Source organism: Loxodonta africana, chromosome 21 (assembly GCF_030014295.1).
Source record: "Loxodonta africana isolate mLoxAfr1 chromosome 21, mLoxAfr1.hap2, whole genome shotgun sequence".
Lineage (NCBI taxonomy): Eukaryota > Metazoa > Chordata > Mammalia > Proboscidea > Elephantidae > Loxodonta > Loxodonta africana.
Window position 1 is genome coordinate 75,292,925 of NC_087362.1, and position 16,846 is coordinate 75,309,770.

Here is a 16,846-nt window from a genome sequence, read left to right on the forward strand (position 1 = left end):
TATTGGTCCAGTTGTGAGGATTTTCGTTTTCTTTACGTTGAGGTGTAATCCGTACCGAAGGCTGTGATCTTTGATCTTCATCAGTAAGTGCTTCAAGTCCTCTTCACTTTCAGCAAGTAAGGTTATGTCATGTGCATAATGCAGATTGTTAATGAGTCTTCCTCCAGTCTTGATACTGTGTTCTTCTTCATATGCTCTGTCCCATAGGGTCACCGGTGGCGTAGTGCTTAAGAGCTACGGCTGTTAGTCAAAAGGTCAACGGTTACAATCTACCAAGTGCTCCTTGGAAACCATATAGGGTAGTTCTACTCGGTCTTGGCGTGTTGCTATGAGTCAGAATCGACTTGACAACTTTTTTTTTTTTTAATAGGGTCACTATGAGTTGGAATTGACGGGACAGCAACGGGTTAAATAAAGGCATAAAAAACATGATCTAAGAGAAAATTCAAGGTCACTAATCATCAGAACTCTGATCAGCAAACCAATACAGTGGCAATAACCAAAAAACCCATTACGATCAAGTGAATTCTGACTCATAATGACACTATAGGACAGAGTAGAACTGCTCCAGAGGTTTCCAGGGAGCAGCTAGTGGATTCGAACTGCCAACTTTTTGGTTAGCAGCCAAGTTCTTAACTGCTGTGCCATCAGGTCTCCTTTTATGCCTTTAATGGTTGCTATTTGAATTCCCAATGTTGTTTGTGTTTTCTTAACTCCAGAGCCACCCCATAACACTCAGAAACCTTCTTGATGTTTTATAGTGTAAAATTCAGAAAGTTTATACTTTTCTCAAGTTTATACTGTTTCTTAATATGGTTTTGGCTCATCAGAATTTCTTAGGAAACTTTCCTTCTTTAGTTGTCTTGTTAGTAAATAGCCCTTTCCTCCTTCATGATAAAACTGTGACATTTCTCCAAGTGACAACTCCTGGTCCATATTCTCTGTTACTGCTGTCGGTGTGTCTTTTTGACAATAATGTGTTCTGAAATGAAGATGTAGACTATATTCTTCTAGTGTGAAGTGAATTAATTGGCAGGTAAAAAGATCAGATTGACATGTTCAAACTCATCTTACAAGTTTGATAACTGATAAGTTTCATTTTACTTTGCTATGTTTGGTGCAGAATAATTCAAATGGGAAAAACATAGAAATGAAAAATTTCCATTTTAATTTTACCTCAATCGAAATTGTAAAATCTTGTAGATTTTTCTAGTTACTTTGCATCTTTTTAAAAATTTTCTCTGGGAATTCACGTCCCACTGATTGCTTTCTCCTCAACATTTTTATTCGTATTATTGTTCTCCAAATGTCTAGTTCTTGCTTAAAATGTTACCATTGATTATTTTTCTTTTGACTTCAGATTTGGGGTACCAGAGACCATAAATTGTGTATAACGGGCTCATGTTTAATTTTACTTAGTTACAGCAGAAACGATACAATAGTGATCACTAAAATGTCAGCATTCACCTAACCAAGCTGTTCTGGATGTGCCATGGGCTTTCTTGGAAGGTCTAGGAAGGTATAAGAAAGTCTTGATTCTTAGTGGATTATGTGAGTTTATTTTTACCCTTTTCTATTGTGCTTTGAACATCTTTTAGCTCTTAAATAGGTACTTATTTTCTTGATAAGCCTGGATTTCATTTTGTTTATTCACCACTGCCTCTGAAAAATCTCCATTAGTGATTTTTTTGAGAAAAAAATCGTTGACAGAACCATTTTAGGCTTTTTGTTTTCGGGGGTGGGCACCTTAAGTGTGATGACCCTTGTTTTGTTTTCCGATTTTTTTGGTGTTGTCGTAAAAACACATATAACACAGCGTTTGCCAATGCAGCATTTTTTACATGCCCAGATCAGTGACATTGGTTGCATTACTTGGATTGTGCCAGAATCACCATTGACAGATATACGGGGCTTCCTAAAAAAGGACTCCTCTTCCTCCCCGCCCGTCTCCCTCTCACCACTGGTAACCACTAATCAACTTTGGTCTCTACATTTGCCTATTCTAGATATTTCATGTAGGGGATCATATAGCGTTTGTCCTTTAGTGACTGACTTCACTCAACATAATGTTTTCAAGGTTCATCCGTGTTGTAGCATATACCAGCACTTCATTTCTCTCTATGGCTGACCGAGATTCCATTATATATGTGTACCACATTTTTGTTTATCCATGTAATAGCACTTTTCCATCAAAAAGAACGGGATACAATATCATTACACAATCTATGAAAATAAATTCATCTACATTGTAATGCAGGTTAATTTCAGTTTTACTTACATGTTCAGAGTCCCTGGGTGGTACAAATGATTAATGTGTTCAGTTGCTAACCAAAAGGTTCAAGATCTGAGGAGTCTACCCAGAGGTACCTCAGAAGAAAGGCCTGGTGATCTTCTGAAAAATCAGCCATCGAAAACCCTGTGGAGCACATGGGGTCACCATGAGTCAGAATCAGCTCAGTGGCCATGGGTATTGATGTCTTCATCCATATGCATGTTTTCTGTTTTCGTTAGCTGCTGAGGAATCGGTCCCCGACTCGGAGTAACCCTGTGCACAATGCAACCATCCCCGTGATTAGCTGTGAATTGGATCATAGTGAACTACGGGATTTTCATAGGTTGATTTTCAGAAGTAGATCACTAGGCCTTCTTCCTAGTCTGTCTTAGTCTGGGAGCTCTGCTGAAACCTGTTCAGCATCATAAAAAAAAAAAAAATCATAGCAGCATACAAACCCCCACTGCATATGAAGTGCATTGGCCGGAAGTCGACCTGACTGTCCTACATGGAAGGCAAGAGGTGTACCACTGAACCACTGATGGCTTGCCTCATTGTAATAAAAGTATAACTTTTGATGGTTTTATTTTTGTTACACAAATCAAAGTAATAGCTCCATTAATAGAACTCTAAGTAAAAGAAGTGTTTCTCAACCATGTCTTAGTTATCTAGTGCTGCTGTAACAGAACTATCACAAGTGGGTGGCTTTAACAAACAGAAATTTATTTCCTCACACTTTAAGAAGCTGGAAGTCCAAGGTCAAGGTGCTGGCTCTAGGGGAAGGCCTCTTCTCTGTGTAGGCTCTGGGGGAAGGTCCTTGTCTCTTTAGCTCCTGTTTCCTCGGTTCATGGAGATCTTGTGGCTTGGCATCAGTCTTCCCCTATGTTTGTTTGCCTGATCTGTTCCTTTGTATTATGTAAGAGATTGACTGAAAACACACCCTGCACTAACCCTGACTCATTGACATAACAAAAACAAGCCATTCCTGAATGAGATTATAACCACTGTTCAAAACCAAAACCAAATGCTTTGCTGTCTAGTGGATTCCATGTCCATTGGATTCTGACTCATAACAACTGTATGTACAACAGAACGAATACATACATACATACATACACACACACATAATGTGTATATATGTATATATGACCTCTTGCTTTCATCATGTATGATGTCCTTGATGTCCAGACCCATTGCCGTCAAGTCAATTCTGACTCATAGCGACCCTATGGGACGGAGTAGAACTGCCCGGTAGGGTTTCCAAGGAGCGGCTGGTGGATTCGAACTGCCACCTTTTCGGTTAGCAGGGAGCTCTTAACCACTGCACCACCAGGGCTCCACCACAGGCATAGAGGTTAGGATTTACAACATATATTTTGGGGGGACACACTTCAGTCTATCAACCACAGTCCTTCCATGTCAAGGTGTCTTCTTTAGTTTTTGTATATACATTTACAGAATTTCTAAGGTGCAATCATTTGTACCTGATTTTATTTTCTTTCTTAGTTAATGAGCTTCACTGGGAGTGTGTAGACCCCCAGAAGTTAGTATCCTGTATGCAAGGATTCCAAATTCCTCTTAAACCGCCAGGTTGTCTATATCTGTCTGTATCCCCAGAGCTGATTAAGCCCAGGGAAGCAGAGGCCTGGCTCTGCCCCTGTCTCCTGTGTGGGCAGGTCCTAGTGCTCCCTTGCTTGTGTTGGTCCCTGTCCCCACTCTTCACTATGGAGCCATTCTGCTTGGTGTCATTGTGAAAACTCTCTGTTAAAAATCGGCTATTCACTCAAAGCAGGTCATTTCCTTTTAACTCTTTGTATCCCCCAAATCATCTCTCTTTCCAACAGCAGATAATGGGATTGTTGCCTGAACAACAGGGTCCTTTTCTTACTTCCTTCAGAATGTTCACTGTCTGCCCGAGTATAGATATCCCCTGAGCCTGGCTTTGAGCTAGCATAATGGACATAGCAATTTTGTGAACATAAATAAATGCTTTTGTTTTCTTTAAAAACAGAATCTTAATGTATCTCAACACAATCCATGCTTTCTTCCCCTCTCGGGTAAATTACAGGTTCACTCCTGTGCTGTGTTGTTAGATGGTGTGACATATGCATCACCTGAGTCCAGAGGGGGATTAATTGTGACCCGGAGATATTTATGATTTCTAAGTGCTTTTAACAAGAACAAGAGACAGCACTTAGTCTGACAGCTGATGATTCAGATGTCTTCTTTTCAATCAGCAGTTTAGAAAGTGCGCCAGTCAAGTGCACAGTTTTCTGTATCCATTTTGTGGAAAATTATCATGATTTTTGTGTATTCTGTAGCTCTCGAGCAGCTAACACCTTGTACTAGTTTTCATGCCTGAGAAGTAGAAATTTTCTTTGCTTATCGCCCAAATAATAAGACGAAAATATTACCTACCTTTTTTTAGGAGAGAGTGGAGGCTTAGGAATTTCATTGCGAAGACTAGGCGAATATCAATCAGGTGGACGGCATTGGACATATGAGCACTAGCTTTTTCCTTGAGGCTTCTAGGGTGTGATTGTTTGACAGAGGATTGCCTGATGACGCACCAATGTGAGGAATAGGGTTTAGATTTCAGGGTACGTAAGTAGATATGTTTCTCAAAGGGAACTGAAATTACTGAGCTAGTAACTTCGGCGTGATATTCGAGTCGCTGGACCAGTGTACACAGACTTCAGTTTGTTGGCTTGCCTGCCAGGGTGAGGGTGGGGGTGTCCCATAACATTCAGAGCCCTTTCATACTTGTTCACAAAGGTGCTTTCTTCTCCTACACCCACCACAAATTTTACCAGTAGTGAAATAGGGTAATTCACGTATAAAAATGAAAATTAGGTTGCTAGGTAATATTTCTTCATTTGTTTAGAAGTTTTCTTCTTGTGTCTGGGTTGCAATGACTGAATTTGATGAGCTTTCATTTTTCTTTTAGGCTCAGTTTATGAACCTCTTAAAAGCATTGATCTTCCAAGATGTGATAGTGAAACTCTGTGGGATAAATTGGATCGGTATTACAGAATTGGTAAGCAAAACCTGAGGAAAACATGGCCATGGGTAGTTAGGATGAGTATTTATTCTGCCCCACATGTATTGCATGTATCATGTGGATGATGTTTTTCTATCGGTTGGAGGTTGAGTTCGTTTCAGTGCCCAGGCAGCTGTATGTTCCAACTGCACATTGATATCAGGGCTATAAAAGATTCCAGCAAGTCACATCTGGCTCTTGCATAGTTTTAAAACTGTCACCAATATCTTCTGTGACCTTTTAGCCTTTTCCTAAATATTACCAGATTTGAAAACAAAGATTTTATATAAGCGTTCCTTGCTCAGTTACCTAAACATAGTTCCGAGGTGGTCCTGAACTTTTTGTATTCGTTTGTAATTCATTGAGGTACAAAAGAGGTATTACAAGGTCACTTAGTAATAGAGTAATAACACTCCCCTGGTTTTTGTTTTTTGACCAGAATCAGTTTGGCAAATTTTGTTTTTCAATATGAGTAAGCAACTTTGAGATACGCATATATGGGGCTCCTCTTTGTTCATCATACAGTGAACTGGAAATACTTGTTACATTTTTGTTACTTTGCTTCCTGTGCTATTTTTTGGCCTCCTATAGCAAATAATATCAGATTTGGTTTCTTTCCCTCCCCCTAAGGTATGGACCTTTTTGTTTGTTTAAACCTGTGTAAACCTTGTGTAAAACTTGAATTCAGCTTACCTCAGTCAAGATTCTGGTATGCCTGTGTTGCTCTCTCTTCGAAGCAGTAACTGGTTAAAGAGAATTAACTACAATGTTTAACAAAATGTAAATTGTTTATTTTGGACTCTGAGAGCCAATTCTTTTTTTCTGGGAGAAAATAGTAAATGCTTTAATATTTTGAAAGAAATGATACTTTACATGAGCAAAAGTTGTAATGATGAGTTCATTCAGTTTAATCTGGGAAAAAGGAAACAATTCTTTAATGTCTGTGCAGGATAAGGGTATTTTAGTGCTTTGAAAAACTATCCTAAAAAGTAGTTGAATACACCAATCTAGGTTAGATTAATTTATTGTAATTTGGGAAAAAAATTACTCCTCCATTTATAGTTAAAAAAAAAAAAATCCCATTGCTGTGGGGTCAATTCTGACTCATAGCAACCCTATAGGACAGAGTAGAACTGCCCCATGGTGTTTCCAAGGGGTGGCTGGTGGACTTGAACTGCCCACCTTTTGGTTAGCAGCCAGGCTCTTAATCAATGCACCACCAGGGCTCCTATTTCTAGTTAGATAGCAGTAAAATACCTTTTAGGTAAATGTAACTTTAGCGTGTTTTTTTTTTTCCAATATTGTTGTGTGCTGTCAAGTCGATTCAAACTCCTTGTGACCCTATATGATACAGTAGAACTGCCCCCTAGGGTTTCTGAGGCTGTAATTTTTGTGGGAACAGACTGACTTGTCTTTTTGTGCGCTGAGTCGCTGGTGGTTTCAAATTCATAACCTTTTGATTAGCAGCCGAGTGCTTAACTATTGCACTACGAGGGCTTCTTTTGCAGATATTAGGACTATTTTACAAAACTTAATTTCAGACTTCTTTTATTTAAGCAAAACGTTCATAGAATTTTTTACTTGCTATTGTTTTCCTGTCATGTAAGAATGGGATTCAGTTTTGAAATGTTAAACATAGTCTTAACCTTTACAATTTAATAAGGGAAATGAATGCACTTCCCCGAAGACCAGGCACAAATCAGTCATCAGTGAAATTCAGGATTCTAGGCTCATCTATGACCTGCTGGTAATTATTTATCTTCCTGCTAAGTCATTGCTCATCCTTCCTGAATTCTTGATAATTTACACGTAGCAGCTGATTGGCTTTGGCTTTAGCAAATGTATACTGTTCTTCACTACATATTTGCTTTAGGTGTTCCTATTGAACCATTTTGCTGAAAATATTAGTTTTTTTTTTTTTCTTTTTCCACCTGTACCTGATACTATCTTAATAAGATCTTAATAAGTCTTATAAAATAAAAAATAAAAAAAAATTTTTTTTTTAACTAGGTTATGCCAGAGGCTTTTTAAGTACTAATTAGCTGAATCTTTTCCTCAAAACCAGAAAGACCCTTTTTTTATGCAAGGTGGATTCCCACTTAGGTTGGAGTGACTTACATGACGTTGTTTTACATCTGCAAGTCTTATACTCCAGTGAAGTTTAGAAACAGCAATAAGATAGAAGTGGGCTGAAGAAACCAAAGAGTATTGAAACATTCAGTCCAAGGAAAATGGATGGTTATATTGTTCATTCTTTGTCTTGTCTTCACTTGCAGTCAAGTCAACATTGTTGCTGTATCAAAGTCCAACCACAGGCCTCTTTCCCTGTAAAACATGTGGAAACAATCAGAAGGCCAAGATCCAGGACAGCCTGTACTGTGCTGCCGGGGCCTGGGCTTTGGCTCTGGCATACAGGTACGCTGGGGTGTGTGCTACTAGTAACTCCAAGACCAGGACAGCTGTCTTGGCTCTGCTGCTGACTCTGTGACCTGTTCCTGCTCACATCTCCAAGATTTCTTCCAGTTCTAACATTTTATAACTTTGTAATCAGAATTGTCCCTCTCTAGGTTTCTAAATCAGCACTGATCTTTGGCAGAATGAATTGCCCGTTCATATTGAGTTGATTAATTTTTGCAGATGGAAACCTGGGGCCCAGAGTAGTTAACAAGTTTTTTGTTGTTGTTGTTCAGGTTAGTGTATTTTACCCACCTCAGTTGTTCAGGCTATCAGTTGCAACTCCAGTAATTATTTTATAAAGTCAAAAAGAAAATCCTTTCACAATACAAAATTTCTCTTTATTTCTTTCATTATGGCCTGACCTGTAGTAAATATAGTAACACATTTTAACTGTTGTCATTAAGATTAGGTTTCTGAACACTAACTTCTCTGAAGGTGATAAAAAACGCACGCGTATGCGCCCCTTACTTGAAAGTTGTACCTTACACATGAACTTGATCTCTCTGATGTCTTTCATTTTTTAAAAGAAAACCAAATATTAAAATAGTGTATTTATCCCCAGACCTTCTGTTAGCCCAAGACTGGAACCATTCCTGAAGCCAACTCTTGAGACAGGGATTGGACTGGGCTGTGGGATCGAAAATGATACTGGTGAGGACTGAGCTTCTTGGCTCAAGTAGACACAGGAGGCTATGTGGGCAGCTCCTGTCTGGAGGGGAGATGAGAAGGCAGAAGGAGGGGGACAGGAGCTGGTTGAATGTACACAGAGAATACAGGGTGGAGAGGAGGAGTGTGCTGTCTCCTTAAGGGGAGAGCAGCTAGGAGTACATAGCAAGGTGTATACGAGCTTTTGTGTGAGAGACTGACTTGATTTGTAAACTTTCACTTAAAGCACACACACACACACGCACACAAAATGTAGCCACCGTTAGCACACTGTTGTACTTATGTCACTGAAAGCATTCCCTTCCGTATTCTGTGGCAGTGCAGCATAGCTTTATTAACTGTAAACCTGCTGCTGGTCACTGCTGGACTTAGGAGTGCACAGAACACCAACAGCACCTTAACTAACTGGTTAAGCCAGCAATGGGACAAACCAACGCTGTGTACCTCCTGATGTGAAACAGTGGGACGTATACAACATTACCCATGTAGACTTTTTACCAAAGTGTCAGACATGAGTCTACCCATGAATAACAATTAACAAAGCCAGATTGTGACTCCTTTCAAGACAACCGAACTAGACTTTTAAATGTCAGTGTCACAGAAAAGTAAAAAAATTTAAAAAATATGAGGAAGACTAGGTGAAGACTAAAGAAATATGCCAATCAAATACCATACCTGATCCTTGTCAGGATCATGCATTTCCAATCAAAGTGCACTTTGGGGATATTTGGATAAGTTTGAATATAGACTGTATGTCAGATAATGATACTATGTTGTCACTAAATTTCTTGGATATGTTAATGGTATTATAGTTAGGTAGGAGAATGTCCTCGTTTTTAGGGGATACTTCTGAAGTTTGTAGGAATGAAGGGTAATGATATTTGCAGCTTATTTTCAAATAGTGAAAAAAAATATTTTGTAGATAGCAAATGCAAGCTAATAATAACAATTGGTGAATCCAGGTGAAGAGTATAAAGGTTCACTTATTGTAGCATCCTTTCAGCTTTTCTGTAGATGAGAATTTTTTCTACATAAACTTTTGGTAGAAATTGGCTTTAGAAGAAAATACTGCATTCCTGGCAGCCTGTGGACGAAAGTCAGACATTGACCTTTTCCCAGAAGGCTTCAAAGACCTGATAGAGAATTTACCTCATTACTCTGCTGGGCACATTCTGTCACCCAGCTCCCTGGATCATCTACCGTCTCACATAGTGAAAGTGGCAGAGTTTTCTGTAGGAAAAGATCTGCCATTGGGAGCAATGCAAAGATACTTATCATAGAAATATTATGAAACCCTTTTTGCTTTCACAATATTAAATTCTGATGACTTGTTTAGAGAATTGCCATGTTGTAAAATTAATTGAAGTTTTGTTTTAAAGTCTACTTGTAAATGCTGATGAAATCATATAGATTATATTAGGAAGAATTCCTCAAAAATTAGCCAGTTAATTTTTCTCTTCAGGAATTAAATCCATCTCTTTTTGATAATTAATACATAATTCAAAGTTTATTAATTTAAGCAATTATGAATAATATGAGTTTTCTAATTGTTTTTCCATCAGCCTTGCCGACAGTCCAGGAAACCTCACATCTGTTTGAATTTGTGTGTGTGTGTGTGTGTGTGTGTGTGTGTGTGTGTGAACTGAAGGTTTTGAAAGATTGAAAGTCGTCTTATTCCATGCACATTTAGGAAAATAATTTGGTGCTATTTGACTAGGTATATATAGTCAAGACTTTATTGCTGGAGACAATGCAGTAATTCCTTTGCTCAAATATACTTTGAAATAGCTTTTGTTTTTCTTAAATGCGATATTGTAGGTCCATTTTATAATTTGATTTTGTTTTAGGGGAGGGAAGAAAAGCTTATTAATGTTTGACTTTTTAAAATGTGACTTATATATTAAGTTACAGTTCCATGTGTATCACTACTTGTTCAGATTAAAACTGTTTTGAACCTACTGAGTCTGTTAAAAGAAGTTGAGTCTGTAGGCTACATCACACTAAAATTTTATCATGTAGTGTTTTTGGCATTTTTTGTTTGTTTCTCATGTAACTTCTGGAAGAAAAACTGATTCTTTAGAGGTTAAATGTGGAATTTAGCTTTCTTTTTTTACACTTGTAAAGAGTAAATGATTTTCAAAAAGAGTATTGACTTGAATGAATGCGTTTGGACTGTTGCAGTGTGTACGTATATTGGACAAAAGAAAACTCAAGCCAGTGCTTGACAGAAAGCTCCAGCACTGTCTAAGGGAGAGAGAGGATGGCTTGCTGCAAGAAATCAGCCTGTTTTCTCCCAATTACAGATTTATTGCTGTTTTAGGTGGCTGTAGCTTAAATCTTTTAAATTATCAAGTCATGTGACTAATTCTACCAAGCAAAATTCCGATTATAATTTTATTTTTCTTGAAGCTTGTCTCTGGGGAAATAGTACACCAATGATAAGACTCAAGTATCTAGTCTCCTCACTACTTATATATTTATGAGTATGCAACTCTGGTTTAGATATAAAATTGACAGTTTATACTATAGACGTACCTGATCAACAATTGTGCATAGCTTGTAATTGGTATTTATTTAATAGAAATAATTTTAAAGTGTTTTCATTTTTTAGCTGTTTAAAATTAAAAACATTCCTCAGATCACACTACAACTTGAATTTGCGTGCACGCAGCTTGCTAAAGAGAATAGAATCTTGCTGGTCTCTGGTGGAAGACAGATGATTCACTTTAGGTCATCAGATTCACTTTAAATCTTAGGAAAGGTAATGAATACATCCTCAGGTCCAAGTACTTTTACTGAAATCCAGCTGCTCTTTTTCTTTCTCAGTCAGAAGAAAAATATTCTTCTTGTTCCCATTTTATTTTCAGAAGATGGGATAACCAGGAAAACTTGATTAAAATGGAAGAATTCTTTATCATGGTTGCATTATCTTCGAATAATTTAGTCTTGGCTTAATACTTGCTGAAATTAGGAGCAGAGAGAATTATTTTTAAAGACAGTTTTAGAAAAACCTGACTTGATTTTGTTTTTTTCCTGAATTCTTCATTTTTAGTTGAGGTAAGGATCATATGCAGAACACTTCCCCGAGTTCATGATACTCCAGCTCATGATACTCCAGCTCTGTTATGTATGTCCCATCTCCTCCATAAAGCAATGCCTGGTCCAGTGTCATTCACTCCAGGGTTTGCCTCTGTTAATATACTTGTGTGTGACATCAGAAGGAAAAATAGAATAGTGAGCAAACTCATGCTGGTTTTCCCGCAGTGCCTGCATACGGAGGAATGAAGTGCTAATGACGAGTAATTTTCTTTTTACTGACATTCACCATAATATGTTAAAATGATAATCATTATTCTGAGTAGCAGTCTGTGAGACACGCAGTTGGACCAGGTGGAGAGGGTAATTACAGAGTACATTTTAAGGAGACAGGTTATGCTTTTTATCAAGGAGTATAATCTCCAGATATTTTAGTTAAGATTAAGTGAACTAATGAGTAAACAGCTTTTATTTTTCAGTAGTTTGTAAATCTTATTTGTCTTTTGAAGGTCATTGATCCATAATAAAAAAGAAACTTATGAGCAGAGGAACACAGTAACCCAGTTTAATAGTTCTACTTTAGCTATTCCATTTTTTTGTTCCTTTTTTTCAAAGCAAGAGGTATAAACTGGGATCAATTGATTTTAAATTAAACCTTAGAATATAAAGCTTTATGCTCAGACACATCGTGTATTTTAAAGACTACTTCCAGTTAATATTTTGGCCCATTAAAGAAATTAAAGATGAAATTGCTAGAGAGTATATACATATGAAAGTAGAGACTTAGACAAGAAAGGAGGAAAGCAAGGTGGACATAGAGGCCCAGTGTATTAAAAATCCATTGCCACTGAGTCAATTTCCAACTCATAGTGACCCTGTAGGACAGAGTAGAACTGCCCTATAGGGTTTCCAAGAAGCAGTTGGTGGATACTAACTGCCAACCTTTTGATTAGCTGCTGAGCTTTTAAGCACTGCATAACCAAGGCTCCTCAGCATATTAAAAAAAAAAAAAAATTGCCATTGAGTCAGTTCTGCCTTATAGCCACCCTACAGCATATTAGAAATATTAATTATGTAATACTTTTAAGTTCTACTTCCTGGTTAGCTTAAGAACCTCTAATGTTTGAAATTTGAAATATGTATACATCTAATTATGGAAGTTCAAAATTCACAACACAAAAACTTACAAATAGAGCAAAAAAAAAAAAGATAAATCTGCACCACTGTCAGAAATAATTTTTAACACCCCTCTCTCAATAACAGAACGAAACAATGTGAATAAAGGGAATTTGAACAAAACTATCGAAAACCTACTCTAACTGACATTTATAGAGCCCTGCACCCAATAACTTCAGAATACACGTCCTTTTTAAGTGCACAAGGAGCAGTCACCAAGATTGACCGGATGCTGGGACATAAAATAAATCCTAGTAAATGCCAAAACTCCGAAATCTTACAGGTCATGTTTTTTGACCATAATGGAATTAAATTAGATGTCAATAATTATGAGGTATTTAGAAAGCCGCAAATATTTGGCAGTGAAACAACATACTCCAGAATAGACTTTGGTCAAAGAATAAGTCACAAGGGAAATTAGAAAATATTTCAAATTGAATGATAATGAAAGTAAAATGAATACACAGAAATGTCTGACCAGAGAATAAAACAAACAAACCTAATGATTTCTTACACATTCCTTCATTTACTCAAACAACATTGAGTGTTTACTGTTAGGCAGACATTTGGTCGTAGCATATGATAGCTCTGGCTGATGGTTACTAGAGCCCACAGTGGCATATGACACACCAAGGTTAGTGTCTGTCCCACTCAGAGCTAAGTCTCTAGAGCTTCCACAGAGTAAGTGGTTCAGTCTAAGTTGAATCAAACCATCTGTCTTAGTCAACTAGTGCTGCTATAAACTGAAATAGCACAAGTGGATGGCTTTAACAAAGAGAAGTTTATTTTCTTTCAGTAAAATAGGCTGAAAGTCCAAATTCAGGTGTCAACTCCAGGGGAAGTCTTTATGTTCTGTTGGCCTTTTCATCAATGTTCCCCTGGACTAGAAGCTTCTCTGCGCAGGGACCCTGAGTCCAAAGGACGCGCTCTGCTCCGGGCACTGCTTTCTTGGTGGTATGAGGTCCCCCTGTCTTTCCGCTTGCTTCTTTCTTTTATATCTCAAGAGATTGCCTCAAGACACAATCCAATCTTACAGATTGAGTCCTGCCTCACTAACACAACTGCTGCCCATCCTCCCTTATTAACATCATAGAGGCAGGATTTACAACTTATACACAAAATACCAGGAATCAAGGCCCAGCCAAACTGATACACACATTTTCTGAGGGACATAATTCAATCCATGACATCATCTCTTTCGCTGTTTTATCAGTCTCAGTGAATGGCATCACCATGCACCCAGTCACTCAAAACAATGCACTGATATCTGCCAATTTTACTTCATAAATATTTCTTAGACTCGTTTCCTACCTCCTTCCTTCCTCATCCCCTTTTGCCTATACTATTGCAGTTGGTATCTAACGATTCCGTCTGTCTCTATTTTTGTTCCCCCCCCCCTTTTTTTTTAACATCTACCTAAGAGGGCTGTACCTAAGACACAAATCCAACTATGTTGCTGTCTTCCTTTAGACCCTTTCCTGGCTCTGTGCTGCCTATAGAATCAAGCCCTGACTCCTAAACATGGCAGACAAAGCCCACTATTACTTGGCCTCTCTGCACCTTCATCACAATTTCCACCTACTCTTTAAATGCCAAAAATTAGTAGTTCTCTGTGTACACCATGCTTACCCATGACTTTTTGCCTTTTTTCATGCTGTTCCTTCTCTCTGGAATAACACTTCTACTCTTTTTTCATGGTTGTTTTGTGTATCTGTTTTCAATCAGCTCAAGCCTGATATTCTGGAAGTCTTCTTGAGTTTAATGCTAAATTAGATACCTCTTTTCATCCTGCCCCCATTCAAGCTCAGCATTGACTCATCTTATTATACAGATACCCATGGTTCTGTTCAACTGTGAACTCCTAGCACCTGGGCTTAGTATAACCTCAGATATCTGTAGACCTATTCTGTAATTTTTTGAGAAACAGATGTTAAAAATCGTTTCCAACTATCGTGTATTTTGTCTCTTGTTTCTCCTTTTAGTTGTATCATTTTTGCTTTGTGAATTTTTAATTTTGGTTATCAGTTGCGTATATATTTAGACTGGCATATCTTTCTGATTAACCATTTCTTTCATCGCTAGGAAATGTCACCCCTTTTAAATGGAGTGCTTAATCCATTTACTTTTAGTGTAATTATTGATGTGGTTAGGTTTAAGTCTGCCATCTCGCTGTCACCATTTGGGTTAATAGCATAGTTTTAGCATTCCACTTTATTTCACCATCGCCTTTTTAGCTGTACCTCTTTTTATTATTGTTTAGTGTTGCTCTAGGGCTAACAATATGCATCTTTATTGTCTCAAAGTCCATTTAGTCAATGTTGTACCATTTTATACCTCTTACCTCGCATTTCACATGTCCCTCTTCTTATTTCATACCTGACACTTCCCATCTTAAAGTGTTGTTAATTTTGCTCTAAACAATGACTGTCTTCTAAGGAAATTATGAGAAAACACTTTTTAATACTCAATTAACATTTCTGGTGCTCTTCATTCTTTCTTGTAGATCTGATATCTGTTTAAGCTCAGTGGAGTACCATGCTTTGCTTGAAGACCAGCTTGCTGTGGGGAATTTTCCCCAGGCCAAGAGCCAGCACCTTATCCTTATCCCTTTCCAGGCTTGTGCAGCTGTTCTGTAATGAATGAAAGCATTGCCTCACTTATTTTGTCCAATTTTATGGCAGTTTTGATATCATTTTTTGTTTGCTTGTTTTCTTAGCCAGAAGCCTAAATGCTATGTAGTTATTTTGAACTTTTTTCTGGACACTTTGAATTTATATAACTATTCTCCAGGAAAAACATTAATTTTATAGGAATGGTCTTGTAATGATTTTTTTCCTACCAAAGTTTTCTCAAAGCCTGTAGATCAGTATGAAATATTCTTAATTTTAAAAGTACCTTCTTTATACCTAATTTTAACCTTCAAATATGTATTCCCATTATTATATCTTATTTGGATTGTTATGACTACCCACAACTGGTCTTTAAATTCCTCCAGTCTGTTCTGTTCATTGGATCCAGGGTAATTTTCCTGCCTAACTCACCATTCATCTGTGCCCTCTACATTTCAGCTGAACTGCCCTGTCTACCCTGATCATAGCCCTCATCATCGATTATTTTTATTGATTACTTTCTTCTCCAGTAGGTTGTAAGTCCCTTGATGGCAGAGACCATATTCATCTTGCTCACTGTCCTGTCCCTGATATATAGCAGTGTTACAGCACATAGTAGGCGATCAGTAAATAGGTGAATGAACAAATATTTTGTACTTTTAACAGTTGTCAGAAAAATTCAAAATGTAGGTTTTTAGGTAGGGGTTGAATTGTAGAGATTCAGGTTGCATTAGGTCATGGTTTCACTCAACTTTCCTGTTCGAGGAAGTGTTATAATGACCCTCCATTTTCTAAGGATGTTTTTCTCTGTTGCTGTGTTACTGTTTCTGACAAATAAACTGACCAAAAAGAAGTGCTCTATTTTCAGCACTTTTAAACCAAACATAATATAACAGTGTTGGAACTACCAATCAAAATGGCCTGATTGGTTGCCCATGAAAACTTATCCTCAGAAGTGTTCTGTCTCAGAACTTACACTCATTGTAAAATACTTTTTTTTTTTTTTTTTTATCATGTGTGTGAACTTGGGCTTTGGAATTTGGGACATTTATATTCAGATCCCACTCCACAACTAGCCCTTTAACCATAGACAATTGTTTATCCTCTCCCAGCTCCAACTTCCTCAGCAAAAAAAAAAAAAAAAAAAAAAAAACGGATTACTTTAATGATTAAATGAGATAATGTATGTAAATGAGTGATCAAAGTACCTAGCATAAAGGAAGATTTCAGTAAATTATAGCCCTTATTATTATATTATGATGTTATGTCATCAGCATTAAACCCAAACCCAGTGCCTTCGAGGCGATTCTGACTCACAGCGACCCTATAGGACAGAGTAGAACTGCCCCATAGAGTTTCCAAGGAACGCCTGGCGGATTCCAACTGCCAGCCCTTTGGTTAGCAGCCATAGCACTTAACCACTACACCACCAGGGTCTCCTCATCAGCATTCTCACCAAATAATAACTCAATGATTTACTCCAACAAGCTAAAGCTGCCCTTTCAGTGGTTGAAACTATTTATAGTTGCCTCACATATATATATATATATTTTTTTTTTTCCATTAAAGATTTATACCTTGCAGTTTCAA

At 37.6% G+C, this 16,846-nt stretch overlaps 1 protein-coding gene across 9 annotated transcripts in view; it reads left to right on the forward strand.

Moving 5' to 3' along the window:
• PHKB (phosphorylase kinase regulatory subunit beta) overlaps positions 1-16,846 on the forward strand; it is a 248,057-nt gene that overhangs the window by 32,165 nt on the left and 199,046 nt on the right. For all 9 annotated transcript variants that reach the window (XM_023555674.2, XM_023555679.2, XM_064274128.1 and 6 more), the window contains 2 exons: positions 5,220-5,309; positions 7,589-7,727. In XM_023555674.2, the coding sequence (XP_023411442.1) occupies positions 5,220-5,309; positions 7,589-7,727 (229 nt within the window). Of the gene's footprint in view, positions 1-5,219; positions 5,310-7,588; positions 7,728-16,846 lie in introns of those variants that run through there.